This window comes from Phyllostomus hastatus, unplaced genomic scaffold, assembly GCF_019186645.2.
Source record: "Phyllostomus hastatus isolate PE091 unplaced genomic scaffold, TTU_PhHast_1.1 phas_scaffold_1066, whole genome shotgun sequence".
NCBI classification, from domain to species: Eukaryota; Metazoa; Chordata; class Mammalia; order Chiroptera; family Phyllostomidae; genus Phyllostomus; species Phyllostomus hastatus.
The window spans coordinates 23,073,528-23,093,954 of NW_025334004.1; the positions used below are offsets into that span (position 1 = coordinate 23,073,528).

General features: G+C 48.3%; 1 protein-coding gene and 1 long non-coding RNA gene across 4 annotated transcripts in view; one reads left to right on the forward strand and one right to left on the reverse strand.

Annotated features, from left to right (window-relative positions):
* Positions 1-5,656, forward strand: part of CASP7 (caspase 7) — a 34,413-nt gene extending 28,757 nt beyond the window's left edge. For all 3 annotated transcript variants that reach the window (XM_045854013.1, XM_045854012.1, XM_045854014.1), the window contains exons 4-7: positions 245-373; positions 1,151-1,326; positions 1,688-1,817; positions 5,394-5,656. In XM_045854013.1, the coding sequence (XP_045709969.1) occupies positions 245-373; positions 1,151-1,326; positions 1,688-1,817; positions 5,394-5,623 (665 nt within the window). In that variant the 3' untranslated portion in view covers positions 5,624-5,656. The remainder of the gene's footprint in view (positions 1-244; positions 374-1,150; positions 1,327-1,687; positions 1,818-5,393) is intronic.
* On the reverse strand, positions 2,442-20,381 carry LOC123828763. Its single transcript, XR_006787512.1, has 4 exons — positions 20,251-20,381; positions 17,925-18,423; positions 16,017-16,103; positions 2,442-3,948 (listed from the first exon to the last, which is right to left on the reverse strand). It is a non-coding gene; the product is annotated as an uncharacterized LOC123828763 (long non-coding RNA).
* Positions 20,382-20,427: the final 46 nt, after the last annotated feature.

Below are 20,427 nucleotides of genomic sequence, written 5' to 3' on the forward strand. Positions count from 1 at the left end.
TCCGCTGTGGCAGGCAGCCGCTTCGTAGATGGTATTTGCATGTCCAAGAGGAAGGGATGCAGAGAAATCGGGAATTTGAGTCTGAGGTCCCACCATGAGCATGAGCTAAAAATCGAGGACAGCTGTTTGGCCTTGACTGCAGCTGAGAGCATCACTTAGCCGCACGTGGTGCCCGGCCGGGTGATGCCGCGCGCAGTCCTCGGCCAGGGATTGCTCATCGTGACCCGCTGCTGGATTCCCCCAGGTATGAGCGTCCGGAACGGAACAGACAAAGATGCCGAGGCTCTTTACAAGTGCTTCCGGAACCTGGGCTTTGACGTGGTGGTCTATAATGACTGCTCCTGTGCCAGGATGCAGGAGTTGCTGAAACAAGGTGTGTGCCTCCCCCCGCCTCCCTCCTTGTTCTTGCAGCTCCTCATACAGGCAAGGCCCCCGCTGGTGCCTGCAGGATGCTGTGCTGGACACAGGCATGTCAGCGTGGGAAGCCTTTCCTTCCTCCGGGCCACCTGTACCTGTCTCCGGGGTAGTGGGTCTCTTTCAGGAAACTTAGATCTTTCCCTAAAAAGATGAAGTCAGCTTATATGACAGCAAGAGAAGAAATAGGACCTGTCTCTACAGAACAGTCTCAATTTCAAAAGGCTAATTCCTAAGGAAGTAACCAATGGACACCATTCTTCCTTCCACACGGTTACTCTTAAACTTTTCCCTGGTAGAAATACTTGGCATGACCCTTGTTATGTGGCCTGCTGATTGAATATTAATTCCTATAATAGGTACTATTGTACCCACTTTACAGACAGGGAAACCAAGACACAGAGTGGCAAAGGAACTTCCCTGTGTCACAGACCTAAAAAACAGTGGGGTCACCCCCTTTAGCACCCCAGAATGCTTCCTCCCAACAACTGCCTGAGCCCCCCCATAGCAGGGGCTCACCTCCTCAGGAGGCAGCTCCATTCTGGTTTCAGGCTGAGCGAGAATTCTAGAATTCTCTCTGTAACTTCTCTCCACCGGTCCTCCTCCTCTCTGGAGAGGTGCTCCTCCCCCGAAGAGCTCTCTGTCAGTGGGAGCTGCCAGGCTGGAAGGGGATCCCACCTCCGAGGTCCCACGGGGCTTGTTTTAACATTCCAACCTTCACGTCGCTTGCTTGCAGCTTCTGAGGAGGACCACAGAAATTCAGCCTGCTTCGCCTGCATCTTACTCAGCCACGGAGAAGAAAACTTAATATACGGGACAGACGGCATGGTCGCTATCAAGGACTTGACGGGCCACTTCCGGGGGGATAGATGCAAAACCCTCTTAGGGAAACCCAAACTCTTCTTCATCCAGGTAATCCCTCTTCAAAGCTGGCCACACCGCAAACGGGCAAAGATTACGGAGTGACTTGCATCATCTTTGCCGGTCTCTGTGCTTTTCCGATTGGGGGGTGTGTAGATTTGGGTTTGGTTTTGTTTTCTAGTCCAAATGCTTGGCTTCTGTGTCTGCTGCAGATCACAACGCATGGGGGTTTCTTTAAGGCGTTGCAATACTTTTATTTGCTCTGCTCATTCGACATTCCTTGAGTCGCCCACCAGAGCATCACTGAGCCCCCAGGACACGCCCAGCACCGTTCTGGGCGCCGGGGCACAGCAGTGGACAGCAGGAGTTCCTGTCCCCAGCTCCATGGAGCCATCTCTGCTTTGCCGTTTAGGCGTGCCGGGGGACAGAGCTTGACGACGGGATCCAGGCCGACTCGGGGCCCATCAATGACACGGATGCCAGTCCCCGATGCAAGATCCCAGTCGAGGCCGATTTTCTCTTCGCCTATTCCACAGTTCCAGGTACGGAGTCCGTTGTCTGCTAACCGGGCCAGGCCACTCTGCGTGGAGGCTTGGGGCCATATTCATTTCCCGTTGCCACGGTGACCAATCACCACACATGCAGTGGCTGAACACACACAAAAGTATGCTCTTACGGTCTGAAGGTCAGAATTCCAAAATGGGTTGGCAGGGCCGAGTCCCTTCCGGAGGCTGAGGGGATAAAACCCACGTCCTTGCTTTTCCCAGCGTGTTAGAACCTCCCACGACCCTTAGCCGCGGCCCCTCCCTCCTGCTTCAGAGGCGGCGACCTCACGTCCCTCTGACCCCCTTCCTTCCATCCTCACCTCACACTCTGACCACCGCTGGAAAGGCTCGCCCATGTGGACAGTTCAGGATGGTCTCCATTCATTCGCTTTACCTCCATCACACCTGCGCAGTCCTCTTCGACCTGTCAGGTGACACAGGCACAGGTTCCCAGGTGAGAGTGTGGACACCCCTGGGGCCATTGTTCTGCTCACCGCAGGCATTTAGTCCCTTTTCTCTCCGAGAGAGCAGAATTCTCTGGTCTGTTACCACTGCTATCACTGGTAATTACACGAGCAAACATTTCTTTTTTTTTAAACAAGTATTTACGCCTCCAGTTTTATTATATTTATTATTACAGTAACACAGCTTACCTAATTGGCACAGAATTATATTAACCTATGTACATTAAATTGTTTTCTTTGTAAATACAAACTTAGAGATTGAATAACAAAATCATAGCAATCTCTACGGTAACAAATTCTGTGTCAGTACTAAATGTTGATATAAACAATATATTTCAAACAAAAAGCTCATTAACGCACATAGCCACAGAGATTCCAATCCAAAAGAAATACGACAATGGACTGATGCCAGGTCTGGCTGCTTCTATTGTAGCAGCTCGTTTTCTGAAACAGGAATGCGCTTTGTTGAGTGCAGTTTTCTTGTTCCTTTCATTCTAAGCAGGTTGTCAGCCCCACTATTTTCTTACCTTGTGGCTTTTTGTGCACAAAAATAAAAGCTGATTGTATCTTTTTAAAAATCTAAAATCACTGAAGACATAATGTCAGGTATCCCAGAGCAAGAAGGGACAGAGAAGAGAGACATTTCATCTTTCAGGAAAGGGGACTGAATGTTGGAAACCTGTCTAGAGAGCTCGTGATCTGGAAGCAAGGTCAGAACTCCGAGGTCACTAGCAGGTGCCTCTGGGGTATGGCCAGAGCATTCACAGCATCACAGCAGGGAGGGCGGTAATTAGAACATCAGACTGACAGTGGCCAGGGGAGAGGCGAGAGGGGGCAATGGTGGAAAGAAGGGGAAGGGACTAGTCAGAGAACATGTGTGCATGACCCATGGACCTGGACATCAGCGTGGGGCTGGACTAGGGGAGCGTGGCGTGGGCTGGGCAAAGGAGGGCAAAGGGAGGAAAATTGGGACAACCGTAATAGAACAACAGTTAAAAAAAGAAAATCAGCTATTATATTACCAAAATACGAATGTTTACAAGAGCAGACTTTTCAATAGCACTTTAAATGTACAGAGCGTTTTTCGTACCAACGGTGCAGGTAGTGAGGAAGGTTGTTTTTGCGGTCCTGGTTTTACGGGTGGGAAAATGAGCTTGGGTGAGTCTGAGTGACGTGCTCCAGGTCTCAGGGATTTCGGGACACGGTGAGGCTGGAGACTCAGACCGGGATCCCTTTACGCCGCCCGCCTAAACAAGCACCACGAAGTGCCAGTAACGAGACAGCCTGCTCCCTGTTTGCCCGAGTCGCTTCAGGGAAAGGCTTTCCTTTGTTTCGGGTAAAAACCATCCCTAAGCCAGAATGCTCCCGGCTGTGATGGAGTCCGTCAAGTGCTTGGCACGAAGGTATTAGTTATAGTACATGGCTCGGGGTTTGGGAAACCAGCTCTGGCAGGATGGACAGATCGGGTTTTCTGAGCACGGGAACTTCACACGTTTTAAAGTTGAAGAAAATAATTGGGTCTCCCTGCTCTGGGGAAGGAGGTGTGTAATGGCGGCATCTGTCTGTGAGCAGACCCAGTGGTTGGGTGGCGGTGCTCTGAGCAGGATCTGGGGAGCGTCAAGGAAGAAGGGTGAGCCCTCGGGAGACAGGTGAGAGATGCTTCCCTAAAAAAAAAAAAAACTGTTGTAATTGTCTTGAAAAATCAAACAGAGGAGAGAAAAACATGGCTTACCAGAAGGAGTTCGGAGTGGTCCCTAGTGAAACTCCTAAGACTGCACTACAGCAAGTGTTAGTCAGCCCAGGCTGCTGCGACAAAACACCATAGACTGGGCTGCTTACATTACAAAAATCTATTTCTCGCAGTTCTGGAGGCTGGGAGGTTCAAGATCAAGGCACTGGCCGGTCTGGTTTGTGATGAGGGCTCTCTTCCTGGCTTGTAGTCAGCTGCCTCCTCACTGTGTCCTCACATGGCAGAGAGATTGGGGGGCAGGGTGGGGAGAGGGAGAGGTTACCTACCGCCCAGGGTATAGCGAATGGCCAAGGTGCAAACCTGGACAGGTAGACAGGGAGCCCCATTGTTGTAGGCCCTGCATGCTGTGCCAACAGCCTGAACTTCACCATGATAAGGGGTGCAAGGATACTGTCTGAGGTGGGAGCATCACAGGGTGAGATTTGTGTTACTACAGCAGTTACCTCCAAGACCATACGGGACAGGGTTAGAGGAGACAGGAGACAGACCTGGGGGCAGTGATGCAATGGAGATAGTAGTGCACGTCCTGGCCCCCACAGGTCCCTGAACTGAATGGGATAACTCAGGTGACACCCACACACAGACAAAAAACACACTGTCTTACTGCTAACGCTGTAGAGTTCAAGTCCACAGGCTGGTAGTTGCCCTGTGCACCACAGGAAAGAATTCTGAGTGCACCTCAGTCACATTACACAGACAGGTTATTTCTATGTGTTGTGCACTTACTCAATAACTGATTACTGTAAAGTGATGATGACAACCCAGTTCTCATCAAACCGATCGGCAGGAAGAAGCACAGCTCATCACGTAAACCAAAGGCAGCTTTAGTTTCAGTTTTAGTGTCCTTTCAGATCGGGGTGTGGAGGCGGTGGAATCTTCTCCTGCTCTCCCAGGGCATAGGGCACTCCCGGCCCCGCCCCTAGCCGCCTCTCCCTCCCAGCCCTCGTCAGCAGGAGCCAGCCTCTGGTTCTCCCCCACCAGCAGGAACACTTCTCAGAATTCTCTGAGGCCCCCTGGTTGGATTAGAAAGTGGCACTCACCCCAGAGGGCGGCGAGGCGTTCCAGACATGGAGCTGCTTGCCAGCATTTCCTCTGGGGGCTCCCTGCCCGGCGTGTCTCCAACACACACCAACCAAATCATTTATTGCGTGTTTTCACGCAGCCCTATCTCTGAACCCAAGGAGCTTGCTCTCTGGGCACACCAGCATGATTCTCGTTAGACACTCGCATGCAGAGTGGAGGGAAATGATTTCAGAAAAGGCTTGTGTGAAGGCCCCCAAACACCGAGAGCTACTCTCTCAGCGGTAAGCGGGGCCGGCTGTGGTCAGCCGACTTGATGGTCTCCCTCTCCCGTTGAAGGCTACTACTCGTGGAGGAACGCGGGCAGCGGCTCCTGGTTCGTGCAGGCCCTCTGCGCCACCCTGAACGAGCACGGGAAAAGCCTGGACATCCTGAAGATCCTCACCCGAGTGAACTACAGGGTGGCCCGGAACTTCGAGTCGCAGTCCGACGACCCGCGCTTCCACGAGAAGAAGCAGATCCCGTGCATGGTCTCCATGCTCACCAAGGAACTCTTCTTCTCAAAATAACCATTCCCGGGGGAGGGGGGGGGGGGGGTGCAGTTTCGCTGAACAGCAATGGGCTCTTTGTTGGTGAATCTTTTTTTTTTTTCCCTTGGATGCTCTTGACATACCTGTCAATTCTAAAGGATTTTTATTTCAGGAAAACGTGTTGATTCAACAGGAAGGAAGCTTTCTGGTGCTGTCTTATGGTCTCCGGGTTTTCTCAGAGTTCTCTATTTGATGACTTTGTCATTTCCTCTGAAGATTATTTCTTTTTGTTTGTATTTTTCCCTCCTGTTGTCGCATGTAGCACACACAACAAAAATGACCTCTGCAGGTGCCTCTTGGCTGTGTCCACTATAACCGGTGGTGACATTGGTGGACAGTCAGAGTCCTATTTGTGCCTGGTAGAAATAGTCCCGGTGCTTGACAAAACACGGCCAAGAGGTACTCAGTCCCCTGTGTTGCGGCAGGTAGGTATAGAGTATGGTTTGAGTGGTTTTTTAGTGGCTTAAGGCAGGTTCTCATGCAGATTCCCAAGTAAGTTACAGGGAAAAATAATGTAACGATTCTATTATGTATGGGTCAGGATCCAGTCAGGAAAACAGAAGCCCTGCTAGGTGTTTCAATAGAAAGAATCGAATAGAGGAAATGGGCTTAACCAAGATGTTAAAAGAGAAGCCAGATAAAAGGAAGCAGTTACCACCTAGAGCCGTGAGGCCGTGTGTCTCCCTGAGCCCAGAAAGGGGGTGGTTTGCGGAGCTGGAACCACAAGGAGGGGCTGCCTGGTGGGAGCTGGTGCCACCTGGGAGCGGAGCGATGGAAAACGTCAGCAGGGCAGGGCGAAGCCACTGCCTGAGAGGGGAAGACTCCGGGTGGGCCATACGTGGAGATGTGCCCTGGCGTGTTCCTGCGGCACCTGCTCCTCCAGCGCAGCGCCACCTGGAAGCCCGTTGACAAGGGCCCTGGGAGTCGTATTGCCCTGCAGCACAGCAGGGGAGGAGTGAGAAGCAGATAGGAGTGTGCCCCTCACGTGAGCAGACGCCCTTCTATTCCCTGGTGTTCTGCTACTCTGCCATCCAACCGTCTACTCATTCCATTGTCAGACAATCTCCGTATTGCCCAATATGTGAAAAATCACCTGTGTTAGCTTTAATGGATACCTGAAACTTTATACATTATTCCAAGCCTTATTCTGAGTACGTTTTTTTTGTTACTTCTAATTCTCTAGGTGGGGGAAATTTATGGCAAAGATTTTCGCACTTTGTTTTTCAGGTGGTGGTATTGTTTTGAAATCTTGGTAAATTGCTACTTTATTCTACCTAATACCTTGTTAACAAACGTTCGTATTTATTGATTAAAATGTGGTTGCTTAATTTCTAGCCTGTTCCGTATCCCTTCTTTTTGAAGTGTTTGTGTTTTTACGGCCATGGGAAAAAGAGAAAACAGGAAAAGAATTGTGCTCACTGACTTGACCTCGGCACAAAATATAACTCCCATTTCTTCTGAAGCTAGAACACTAATAAAATAATAAGTAAGCACTTAGGAATCACTGAAACTCTTCACATAAAGGGTTAATCGACTTATAAAACTGTTTGTGATGGACTGCCATTTATTAATTTGGCAGCCAATTACATGGTATAAAACTATCTTCTTTCAATAAGAAAACTAATTTAGGGTCAGTTTCTAAGTCTTATCACTGGTTTCCTGCCATCTACAATATACCAAATATTCAAAATTTAAGTGGCAATCAGGAATCAAGAACCAGCATGCAACTAGCCTACTTTCCCCAGAATTCACAGGCTGTTCCTTGGAAAAATAGACTATCCTATGAAAAGCCCTTATTATAGAAATAAATATGCCTATGTACATTGCCATTTGAAGTAAAAATCATAGCACTCTAGTTATTTGCCTTGGACACTTTATTGCAGAGAAAAAACTGATCTCTTTTTTTTTAGTTCACTTTTTAATGTTCTCTAAGCAGTTATAGTTACTCAGTTCATAGTCAATGCCCCTTAGGTTGGAGATATAAGTGGTTATTAAGAAAGGACCTTTGTCCTTGGCAGCTTCCTTTGGCGTGTTTATCAAGACTGCACATCCTATTCCAACATGAGTATGTGTTCATTCATCTTTGCCGTTAAACTTTCTGATTTTATTACCCGAAACTGTGACAACAAGTTACCCCAAAGGAACACTCGATCCTGGAGAACATACTTGGCTAGTTTTCATTCTTACGTAGGACCCAGGCTCCCTCTGCAAGAGCAGCAGGCAGAGCACCCTTGTCACGGAAGAAGACAGGGCTCACATCTGTGTTTCTCTCCGCATTTTCACCTGGTGCCACTAAGCGACTTCAAGTGTCAGCTTTAGGCCCTGCCCCGAGCTTTTTTTTCCCCTCTGAGCAAGTTTCCATAAACCATCATAAGCCCATTATGCTTATAAATTGCCCAAAATAGTTCTCAGAAAAAACTGCTACGGTCAGTATTTTCTCGTGGTTTACAACCTCAAAAAAACGCCAGGGCTTCACTGTGAGCAAGAAAATGATGTCTACTGATGGCTCACAGACCCTGGTTGACAAATTATTCAGTCCAGTCCTGCTGTGTGTCGCCTGAAATCTTGGATCAGCTGCTCTGGCTACCAAGGATCACCTTTTGACTTCCTGGGAGCCCACCCTTCCATCTAGCTTTGCATCTTTCAGGCCCTTTTGCAGCAGACACCTGGCCAGGTGAGAAGCTGCGGTGGTCACCAGTGGTCACCATTGGACAGCAGCAATTCATCTGTGCCATTAGGCGGGAAGCCACACAGCAGGCCCCCAGGTCCCACTAGTTTCTGAAGGAGTGCATCCTCGTCTGCTCTTCCAGGATCTGCAGATCGAAGGTCAAAGGGTTCTTGTTGGCCTTGTAAATATTTTAATATCTTCAACACTGAGTGTGCATGCTCAGTGACATCAGCAGCCCCGGGAGCGTGGCCCTGGCCCAGGTCTGCTCAGCAAGAATCTGCCTCTCAACCAGATCCCCAGGGGACCCACGTTAGCATTACGGCTTGAAGCTCGGTTCTGAGAGCCAGGATCACGTGTTTACACGCTTTTGCTTCCCCTGGGCACTGAACGCGGAGCCGATCGAGTAGATGCCTGAAAAGAATTAGCCTAAAAAGAATTAGTGAAAAAGCGTATGTTTAGGGCTCTCCCAGAAAATATGTTTTCAAGCATCTCTTAACCTTCAGCAAATCCACTTGTAAAACTTCAGATGCCCTTCATTTGCATGGTACACGTTCTCCTCCCGTCTCCATTTTATAATAAATGAGCCTTACGCCTGGCTGGCGTAGCTCAGTGGATTGAGCTCGGGCTGCGAACCAAAGTGTCACAGGTTTGATTCCCAGCCAGGGTACATGCCTGGGTTGCAGGCCATGACCGGCAGCAACCGCACATTGATGTTCCTCTCTCTCTCTTTCTCCCTCCCTTCCCTCTCTAAAAAATAAAATAAATAAAATCTTTAAAAAAAATAAAATAAATAAATGAGCCTTCTGCTGAGTGATGTAATAGGATTGTTTATGTTCTCCAAGTATCTGCGAGTGTGAATTGCGGCCTTTAAAATGTCTTCATAAACAAAACAGGATCAAGGGAGCCATTCTTGCACGGTTTTGTTGGCGGTCGGAGCTGCTGTGCATTGAAGCCGCAGAGCTTGCCTCTTCCTGACCTATCCTCAGAGCCCTGTGGACGCCCAGAGAATCACTCTCGCTCCCTGCCAGGGTGCCCGCAGGCCAGGGGTCACATTGTTGATAGACCTCAGGGCATTGCTTTGGATCAGACGGCCAGTCATTCTTTTGGATTTATACGCAAACACACCCAGCACACGATGGGAAGGCCCCAGTCACCACGACAGTACTGATGTGGCTACGGAAACTCTGTCAGCTTACAGGTTTGTGCCTGAAAAGTATGTGGTCGACACTTGAAAACAAAAAAGCCAAAAATGAGTTCGCTTTTGTGTGACTTTTGGTTTACATGGCACTATAAATACTTATGGTACTATAATTTTTGAATAAATTGAAGTATTTAAAGCCAATCTACATCCAAGGATTTAAATTAGGAAAGCACATGGGGATGCGCATACATCAGGCTGAGCACTTTGGGGGCTTTGAGGGTGGATGGCGTGAGGTTCAGGAAGGATTTGGGGGAGGGAAGTGAGCGTGAACAGTCCGATAGGCGTGGTCCGTGACCAGTTGTTGAAGGCACGTCTCAGTCGGCACGGCATCACACGTGTAGGGTTAGCAGAGGTGTTTCAGCCATTGGTACTTAGAAGGTTGTCGGAGTTCCAATCTTAGCCTGTCATTTGCCCATTTAATAGCATGTCACCTTAGGGAATCCTTCTCATCTCCCTTTCAACACGTGATGTTAGTAACATGAATATAAAATGGTGGTATCATGTATGTGAAGTGCTTAGCACTTAGCACTGTGCCCGGCACAAGTCACCCAAAAAGTAAGTGTCGAAGATGATGAGGATGGCCGTGAGGACAGTCATAAGGTGACATGAGCTTATAGAAGGGACAAGGATAAAAGATTCTCCTTGGGACCCTGCACTCCCTGTTTCTGCTTCAGAGAGTATTCTCACTGTATTTCAGAGTGAGGTCTCAGAAGCGTGGGGACCACACCAAAGACTGATGTATGCCTGGCTGGCGTAGCTCAGTGGATTGAGCGTGGGCTGCGAACCAGGCATCACAGGTACAATTCCCAGTCAGAGCACATGCCTAGGTTGCAGGCCATGGCCCCCAGCAACTGCGCATTGATGTTTCTCTCTCTTTCCCCCTTCCCTCTCTAAAAATAAATAAATCTGAAAAAAAAAGACTGATGTATGGTGCAAACATTTAGAGTCCTACTAAATGCCAGGTGTTGTGTTAGGGGTGGGACTAAAACAGCAGCCAAGAAATGATGCTTTCCCTACAGGAGATGAACACATCGTGCCAGTAAAACAGTGGCTGCAACTCGTGTGTGTGTGCTACTCCGGAAGACAGATGCAGGGACATCCTTTTGCTTGGGGATTCGGACAGGGGCTCCCAGAGGAAATTTCTAATCCTCTTCTCCTTCAGCCTCCCAGTGAGGCCGAGAGGAGGCAACAGCGAAGGGGAAGTGAAGGCCAGCAGACAGATGGTTCCTTGGCCCTACCAATTCTCAGGCTCGAGGGTGCCTGGGGATCCTGGAGGATCTGTTTATTTCCTGCACCCCATTCCAGCTCCATTGTAGTTCAGTATTTCTACTGTACAGACCAGGAATCTGCTACATTTAACACCCCTGCCTGCAGGTTCTGCTGCAAGTGGTCCTAGGACAACTTGTTTTATACTGACCCAGAGGCTCCCTTGCCGACCCGCATGAGTGGCAGCAAAGTCCGCATTGAACATCTGGAAAGGACCACCAAAGGGCCAGTAATGCATTGTCTACCCACAGACCCCACGCCTGAATCAGTTTTGGCTGCTAATATAGCAAATTACCATGGACTGGGTGGCTGAAATGACAAACGTGTTTCTCACAGTTCCGGAGGCAGGGAAGTCCAAGATCCAGGCATCGGCAGATTCCACGCCCAGTGAGAGTCTGCTTTCTGGTGCACAGACTTCACCTCCTCTGGGTCCTCATGTGGCATACAGGGCAAGGGAGCTCGCTGGGACTTCTTCCACGGGGTCAGTAATCCTATTCATGAGGGTTCCACCAAATCATCTCCCAAAGGTCTCACTTCCAAACACCATCCCGTTGGGGGCTAGGTTTCAACATGGGAAGTTTAGAGGGGACACAAACATTCAGTCCATGAAATTCAGCTAGCCATCCTACCTCCAGTTGGCATGGCAAAGGATTCGAGGCACAAAGCATTCTGGTTCACAGAACTAGAGAACTCGCCCAGGAACGTCCACAAGCTGAATGGGAGGTTCAAGCCCAGGGCCAGTCGGAGGAAGCCTGTGAAGTGTAAGGGAGATGCGGACTGGCAGGCAATTGGCCCTGAGTGGGTGCAGGTGCCCAGGCTGCTCCAGCTGGTGTCAGCAGGCACAGCCCTTTCCTCTTCCTCCCAGATCACTTAGCAATCACTTCTAGACAAGAAAAGCCACTCGTGTTCCCCCTGTCCCCCTTGCAGGGACCGCCATGCAAACTACCTCCTTTAATGGCATTACTGAGTTTTAAAAGAACTTTTCTCTACAAACACCTTTCATAATGAATAGTAACTAGATTACTGCCAAGTAGGGAAGGAAAAAAATAATTCTCAAGTGAGTGTTTTTTTGTACTAGAGTATGGGATCAGCTCTTAGAAGTTTAGGAACATCAGCTTTTGCAAATTATCTTTTCTGAAGCTTCCAGCTGTATTAAGCGCCGCCAGTGTGTAAGCACAGAGATGAAAGAGACAAGATCTTTTTCTTTTGTGTTACTAATTGCAATTTTGCTTGACATCAGAAACCTGCTTTCCCCTTGAGACATTTGCCAGCATACATTAATTGCGCAAATATTTACAGACTGCTAAAGCACAGGGGCAGCTTGTATCTAAAAAGATATGAAACACTTTGGGGGAAAAGCCTCTTCGACCCATTATATGTGTGGCTGGTCACCCAGAATTGGCACAAACTATCTGGCCCTTGGCCTCAGTAAAAGTGTTTAAAGAACATTGTCTCTGGGTTGATTTAGTAGTTACTTGGTTGGCAGTGGCTGCTGAAGTCTGTCTTCAAGAGCACGTAGGTGACACTTTTTTTTTTTCAGGGTTAAAAATAACGTTTCCGGAAATACACGTGCATCTTATGAATTGGTATATTGTCAACACTTTCCATCTCCCAGGCCACCCACATGGCATGAAAGAGGTTTGTCCAATGGCTGCTCCAAGTCCCAGGAGCTTCCATGCTGGGACGCTTGAAGCGCACAGCCCAAGCTGTCAACGCCATCCCGTTTTCCTGGCGCGCCACTCAAGGACAAAGGGTCTGGTCAGACAGCCCTGTTCACATCCCAGCTTCGGCCCTTCCGAGTTGTAGGATCTTGAGGAACCTCTCAAGCTCTCAGAACCTCTGTTTCTCCACCTTAAGATGGGAAGAGTCCTAGGGAGGTAGGTACTCAGGGAAGGGGACTGACCTGCAAGTGGCTGGCAACGAGTAAATGAAGCAATGAGAGCGAAGCACCTAGCACAGGGCCTGGCACACAGAAAGTACTGAAGAAGTGTTTGATCGTGTTTGTAACACCAGCCTGACCTCATAAATCATTTAGGCCACTGAAAGGAGATTAGGAAGGGGGAGAAAAGGAAATGCAAGAAGATCCCAATACACAGAAGAGGCTCATCCTGAGGATAATGGCTACTCCCGTAAAGGAGAGGAGGCTGGTGGGCAAGAGCCAGGGATGTTGAGTTGCTGGGAGATCGGAGGGTGGCGGAGCTGGGAGCCTAAGCTTCTGCAGGGAGACAGCCCTGGGTGTAGGCGTGTCCTGCAAAAAAGGGTGCCCAGTTAGGAATTTCAGAAAGAACAACAATTTTCTCAATGTAAGTATGTCTCCAATGTTGCTTGGTTTAGCCCAGCATTCTGTTTGGGGTGAGGGTTTTTTTTTTTAATTGTTTGCTTTGTTGTTGTTATTGCTTCATTTTTGTTGACTTGTTTTATCCAGTCTGGCCACCACAGCCCTGACTCTGCAGACGGCTGCTCCAGCTCCACCACGCCCTGAAGGCTCACCTCCCGGGGATGCTGGGAGGAGCCAAAAATACTGTGTGGCAAAGGCTTTGCAAACTCTAAGGAACTGTAAAATCAAATCGAGTTTCCTTGGGTGGGTGTTGTTATGAACACTGAGTCATCAAGCAAAAGCCAGGCCTTTATGAACTTAAGGAGATGTATGGCAGATTACAACAAGTCTGGGGGTTTCATTTATTCTAGAGAGCCCGATGAGAAGGGCTAGATGGGATGGTTCTCCACCGTGGCCACGTGGCTACATCTAGAATCCCCTGGAGATCAATTCCAGCCCCGGGACCCAGGCAACAGCCCAGACCGACTGAGTCAGGCTCCCCGAGGGTGGGAGCAGGAATCGGGGTTGTCAGCCCTCTCCGTGTTACTCCACTGTGCAGCCAAGGGTGACCCAGCGGTAGAGTGCCCCTGAGAACGGGTGGGTTGAACCGTTTAGAAACTTTGGAACCTGGGGAGGGTCCTAAGAGATAGATACACTCTTTAGTGAGACCAGGCGTAAGAAGGAGAGGAGGAGAATCTATAAGTAAGTAAAAACAAGAGAGGAGGGAATTTGTAAAGAACGATAAATTCCATCGGCTTCAAAAACTTAAATTTTAAAGCATTTTAAATTCATATAAGAGCAAAGGAATCTGGCTATTTTTTTAAACCAGCAGATTTGAGTGTGAGCTAGCAGGAGTGGGTTAGGTCAGAATCCAGGCAAGAAATGTCTATAATGAATGAATCCACTAGCGCTGAGTAGCCACACACCAACGGAACCGTGGTCCCTCTCACTCCCAAGGGGGAAAGATCTGTTTGCAATTGGAAAGGGCTGTGTTGGAGGATTTGTACTTTCAGTGAAATCACAGTTGGCTCTCAATTTCTCTTCTAAGTTACGACAGGACTTGTGGGAGCTGAAGATCGGTTTCTCTTTCAGGCATAAAGAGATAGAAGGTGTGGGTGGTTACGTAAAAGTGCATAATTAGTGTTCTGAGTAAACTGCACCTACGTGAGAAGCTATCCCTGGTCTTTGACGAACTGTAATAGACACCTAAAAGAAAATGACTGCACATATGAACACAGCAGGAAACAAAACAGTCTTAGTCCTCCTAGAGTTTATATTTTAGTGAAGACAAATAGTTAATACAATTCCACGTAGTGAGAAGTGTGATGAAGAAAGAGGAAGCAGAGCCAATAGCTCAGGAACGGTAGGGAAGGGCAGTCTGAGAAGAGTGAGGCGGTGGGCCATGGGCACATGTGAAGGAGGGTTCTATGCAAAGCAAGCAGCAGGTGCAAAGGCCCTGAGGCAGCTGCCACCTGGGCATGTCTGAGAAACTTGAAGAGAGTCAGTGCTGTAGAGCAGGGTGATAAGACAGCAAGGTGAAAGGCAGGCAGGGCCGGATCATGGAGGCCTCTCAACCATGGTGAGCACCTTGGATTTCATTCTCCAGCAATGGGAAGACATCAGAGGGGTTTGAGCAGAGAAGGGATAGGGTCCAGTAAGCTATTAGAAAAAAAGACTCTGGAGAATGGATTTAAGAGAGAAAATGTAGAAGTAGAAGCAGGGAGCCCAGGTGAGAAGCTATTGCCATAGTGGCCCAGGTGAGACGAAGACAGGATGGAGTGGCCGTGGAGGTCATGGGAGGTGGTCAGCCGTGGGCTTTGTCTTGAAAGTAGAGCTAGCAACTTTTCTGGCAGACATGAAGTGGGAATGTGGGAAAAGTCTAGAAGTTGAAGGTGACTTCTAGGTTCATGAAATGCTTCTGTTTCTGGAGACTGGGGAGAGGTTTGGGAGAAGGGAGGGAGTGGTGGAAATCAAGAGTCCCGTTACGCACAAGTTGTTTGAGCTATCCACTACATGTCTGTGGTAGACCTTTATTGTTAGCACATCCAATACCCATTCTCTCTAAGATTTTCCTATTGTTACCGTAACAAATACCACAAAGCCAGTGGCTTAACACTAACTTACTCTCTTAAGAGTTCTGAAGGTCAGAAATATAAAGTCAAGGCAAGGGCAGGGCTGTGTTCCTTCTACAGGCTTCAGGGGACATCTATTTCCTGGGTTTTCCCAGCTTCTAGAGAATGCCCACATTCCGTGTCTTTGGCCCCTTCCTCCATCCTCAAAGCTAACAGCATACCATCTTCTCTCTTCCCTCCTGTGAGGGAAGGACCCTTGGAACTACATCACGCCCCCCCAGATAAGCCGGGATAACCTCCCATCTCAGTCTCCTGAATTTACTCACATCTGCAGAGTCCCTTTTGCTTTTGGAGGAAACATATTCACAGATCCCCGGGACCAGGGCGTGGCCATCTTGGGGTGGGGGGTCATTAGTTAGTTTGCCACGTGTCTCTACTTCCTTATCCTCAAACCATGCTCAAGATGGAAATAGCAATGTGCCCAACGAAACAACTACACTTCACAGACCTGTTTGCAAGTGGAGGTGAGAAGAGCATTTTCCCATAGGAGACTATAGCAGATGCTGGTGGCCCCTCATGCTAGTTACTTCACTGCAGGGGCCCACTCCCAAGTGCCAATACCCACGTGTCCTTCTGGATCCCTCTGCCTTCTGAGCCCACTGTGCTACATGCATGAGAGGCCAGAAGTGCCAGGAATTAATGTCCCCATGATGACTGACAAGAGTTCGTCTCCTCAATAAACACCCCAGCCCCTCATCCCTGGGTGGAGAAAGCAAGGCAGGTGTTATAAACCGGCTTCCCGAGTTTCCCGGTGAGACTCAGCACAGCTACCCTCGAGAGTGACTTACCGGGCATCTGAGCTTCTATCAGCCGGCTTCCCTTCTCAACTGTAAACCAGGGGAAAGCACATCTGACCTGCCGCCCTCACCAGGTTCCTGTGCAGACAGTAGGGGACATTGTGCAAATGCGTTGTAAAAGGCAAACTGCAGACTCAGTTAAGATGGTATTATTATGAGACCCAGGGACCGAGGGCTGTTAGATGCCTGGAGGTCATCCGTCTACCCCCACCCCCACAGGGGGAGAAAGGGGACAAACCCCAGGTGTCCCAGTGAGTTGATACACATCAGAAGCATACACTAGGTGTTCTGAGGTGTTTGGGTGTTCTGAGGTGTTCTAGGGGATCTGGTGGGTTTCAACTCCATGGTGATGCTTATGGCCAGGTTCTCTTTAGATGGTCTCTGAGCCCCTGTGGCCTCTATACACTCCTGTGAAACTAAGAAGGAATGACCTTGGTACAAAACAGACCCAGTGGGGGTGGGGGATGAATGATATGCTATTACCAAATGGGCTCGCCCTTGTGCTCCAGGGGTCCCTCACCACGTACTGGGTTCGCCTTGCCCACCGCCAGGGAAAGATGTCTCTCAATGCCAGAGATTGATGAAAAGGTAAGGGACTATTTATTTAAAGAGCTATATAAACTTAAGAGTAATAACAATATCTTCATTAAGATCCCAAAGTCCTTTACAATACCCACAAACGCACAGTCCTTCCTTCTCCCTCTGCCCAGTCCAGGGTACCGTATCTCAGAAAAAGTAGTAGAAGTCTGTGGTTCTTCTCTGCTCAAGCCGCGTGGTCCCAAAAATACCCCACACGGCTGCCGTGCCTGGGTTTAAATCCCAGCACCAATCTTCCTCTGCCGCACGATTTCTGACTCCTCCCACAATTGGCCACAGCTGCCAGCATTCCCGTACTTTTCCAGCTTTACTAGGCTGCCCTAGTAAGTCCAGGCAGGTGTGGCCCTGTGGTGTGCAGCCAATCATCTCCAAGCTCTTACGCAGGCTCTGTAACCAGGGAGAGTTGCCTCCCAGTTACATCATGGGTTGAAGTCACTCTCATCCCCCTGGCTCAAAATATGGCCACAGCTATTTAACATATCTATGAAACCAGTTAAAGGTTATAGATATGTTAAATGGCTGAACCAGAGGTTATCTGCAAAACTGTTGCTATGCAAAACAGTTCTCAATGGCCCTGCTCCATGTGTCCCATCCCCAGCTCAGACTTGTGGGGGTGAGGACATCCTATGTATATTTTTTTCTATTATTTCCTGAACAACAAGTTCTGAACCCCATTACAAATCCCTATTTGGGGCCTCCCCCTTGGCTGCACCCTGTTACAACCTGACACACACATTGTCACTACGTAACGACCTTGAAGAGTCTTCAAACTCAGAGGGGAGCTCGGCCCCTCCCATCAGTGGTGAGCTAACGCACAAACTCATCTGTAAATCAGACACGATGCCCTTGATTCATTTCACAAACACTTATGAAGTGCTTACCACCTGCCAAGCACTGTTCTGAATTCTTTACCAATAGCTGCTCATTTGATCCTCATAACAACTCAAGGAGTTGTTTCACCTCCCCATTTTAAAGATGAGGAAACTGAGACATAGAAACGTTAAGTGAGTTCCCCAAGATCACAGAGCACAGTAACGACCCAGCAAAGCTGACTCCGTGCTTGAAAATACTGTGCTGTGCTGAGTCCTCCCCTCCCTTCTCTTCTCTTCTATCCTTTCTCCTCTCTCTCCTCCCACACTCCCTCCCCTATCTCTATCCCTGGACCAGTTCCTAAGGCCTAAATCATAGCATCTTTCAATCACAATGATTTTTATCTACATGCAATAAACGATTTAATGCAAACTGACACTCAAGAGAATTTTTCCTTCTCCTAACAGGAAAACATGGAATCCGAGCTCTCACCTTGCTTCCCTTGGATGCCTTGTTCCAGAGAAGAGGTCCCAGGGATGCCCTGCAGTGACGTCACTGATGTCGCTCCTTCCTCTGTGACGCCGACAAAGGCAAATTCACCAATCGCGTGGAGAATGAATACACACTGTACGGGGAGGCAGCCTGCATGTTGGTAAGTCGTCGGCTTTGCTGCCAGGGCGTCATCAAAATCAGAGTTGAATGGGTACTTCTATGGGAGTGCCCATAGAATGGGAGATCTTCTAGGAAGGGGCAGCCATGAAATTACGAGACCCGAAAAGCTGGCAACCCGTACAGGGTCACACAGTTGGTGGCAGAGCAGGCCAAGAAGCCAGACCGACTGAGCCCCGCCCAGGACCCAACACAGTGTGGGGCACGGAAGGGCGCAGGCACGTTTGGGGGGCAGGACAGACCAGAGTTTGGTTTCTGTTGGTCACATACTAGCTGCGTGACTTTGAGCAAGTTCTTCTCTCCAGTTTTCAGTTTTCTGCTTCTAAAATTAAGGAGGCATAATTTTTAGCCTGCACAATGGTTGGGATTAAATGAGATATTATGCGTACAAGAAAAATTCCCAATAAATGTTGCGTATCATCATGTAGTAGTAACTGTTTGGCTTGTTTTGGTTAAGACACGTATATAGCTAAAGAGCACTTTCTTTTGTGATTAGATATTTTATTACTGTTCTATTACGGCTGTCTCAATGTTTGCCCCTTTGAGGCAAAAGGCCAGCCCACCCACCCCCTCTCCCACAGTCAATCCCTATACCATCGTCCATGTCCATGGGTCATTCATACATGTCTCTTCCCCTTTGAGAAGCACAAATTAGCAAGCTCATGGAATAGCTCATTTGATATTTCTCTTAAAATATGTATTTATTTTTAGAGAGAGGGAAAGGGAAGTGGGAAAGGAGGGAGAGAAACATCAATGTGAGAGAGAAACATCAGTTGGTTGCCTCCCACAGGCACCATGCCGGGGTTCTGAACACACAACCCAGGCATGCGCCTTGACTGGGAATTGAACCATGACCTCTCGCTTTGCAGTTGATGCCCAACCAACTAAGCCACTCCAGCCAGGGTGCTCCTTTGATATTTCTAATGAACAACTGATTGCTTTTTTGCAATAGATATTACACTGATACAGTGTTTACAGGTCACTCAAGCCAGTCATAGTAACAGTGCTTGCATTTCATAGGTATGTGTCCTTTTCACAAGTCCGGTGTCTAGGATCTGTGCCAATTTTTGGTTGCTTTCAAGTTTTTATATTACAGGTGGCATCTACAACACAAATAGCTTTCCTAAGCACCTATAGAATATACTAAGTTTCTTCTTCAAAAAGCTTTGTAATACTATTAGGAAAATATGACCAAAAAGCCTAGAACAGGTGGGCTAAATGAGTGTGTAGGTAAATGGATACAGGGATGGATGGATGGATGGATGGATGGATGGATAGATGGACGGATGGATGGATGGATGAAAAGTCCTTCTGTTTGTCTTACTGATTTATAGATATCTTTTCCAAAGGCACACACTATTAAAGTAATTTTCTCTCCCCCACTTTTTGGTTAGGTGTCTGGATTATGATAGGCTGTCGGTAGCATTCTAGTTCCCAGGTAGGTGGAGGCCAGTGCAAGATTTTATGAACTGCTCAGAGCAATAACTGGGAATGTCTAGTTAAGGGCCAAATGTGAAAATACTAAAGGCTATTTCCAGACCAGTCAAAAGCTGACCGAAAGACACATACAAGGAAATGCATTCCAAGAAATTATTCCTCCTAAACCACCTGTCCTGCACAGGAAGTAAATGAAAAAAGTAATTGTACCTGAGTGTCTGAAGTTCAGCTATGTTTTCTAAATAAAGGGACCTGAACTCTGTACCCTGTATAGGGCACAAAAGAGAAAAAATGGAGAATGATCTTTGTTCAGTGCGTACAGTAGATCGAGCACGGCACCACATGCTTTTAAAATATATATAAAATCTTACTTGATATTTAAAAAGATCCTGTGAGGCCAACACTATCCACCCCATTTTGAAAACGAGAAGCCTGAAACCAGCCAAGGCCACTCAGGGAGTAGCTGGCAGAGCTGGTTCAAAGCCAGTTACACCCGGAAAGAAAAAGATTAAAATGTTGTATGTTCACTTCCAAAGGTGATCAAAGAAGATAAAATTTATTAGCCACTTTCTCTCCCCTCCCCCCCAAATGTAATATAAGTGAAAGTATACCGAAGGCTCCAGGGTGGCCAGACACCGCACAGCAGGTCTAAGAGTGGCCGTTCCCATTAGCCAGTTTAAGGACTGTTGGGTGGGTGTGCGGGGGAACCTACCTCGTGCCACCCTGTCGATGACAACTTCATTATGGATGAATAAGCCCATCTTCCCATAGTTCCTTGGAGAGCACAAATGTGTTGGAGAAGCCAGGCTTTTGTTTCCTTATTTAGCACAAAGGCATCTTTTCTGTCATCACCAAGCAGACAGGGGGAGGATACACTGGGTGGGAAGCC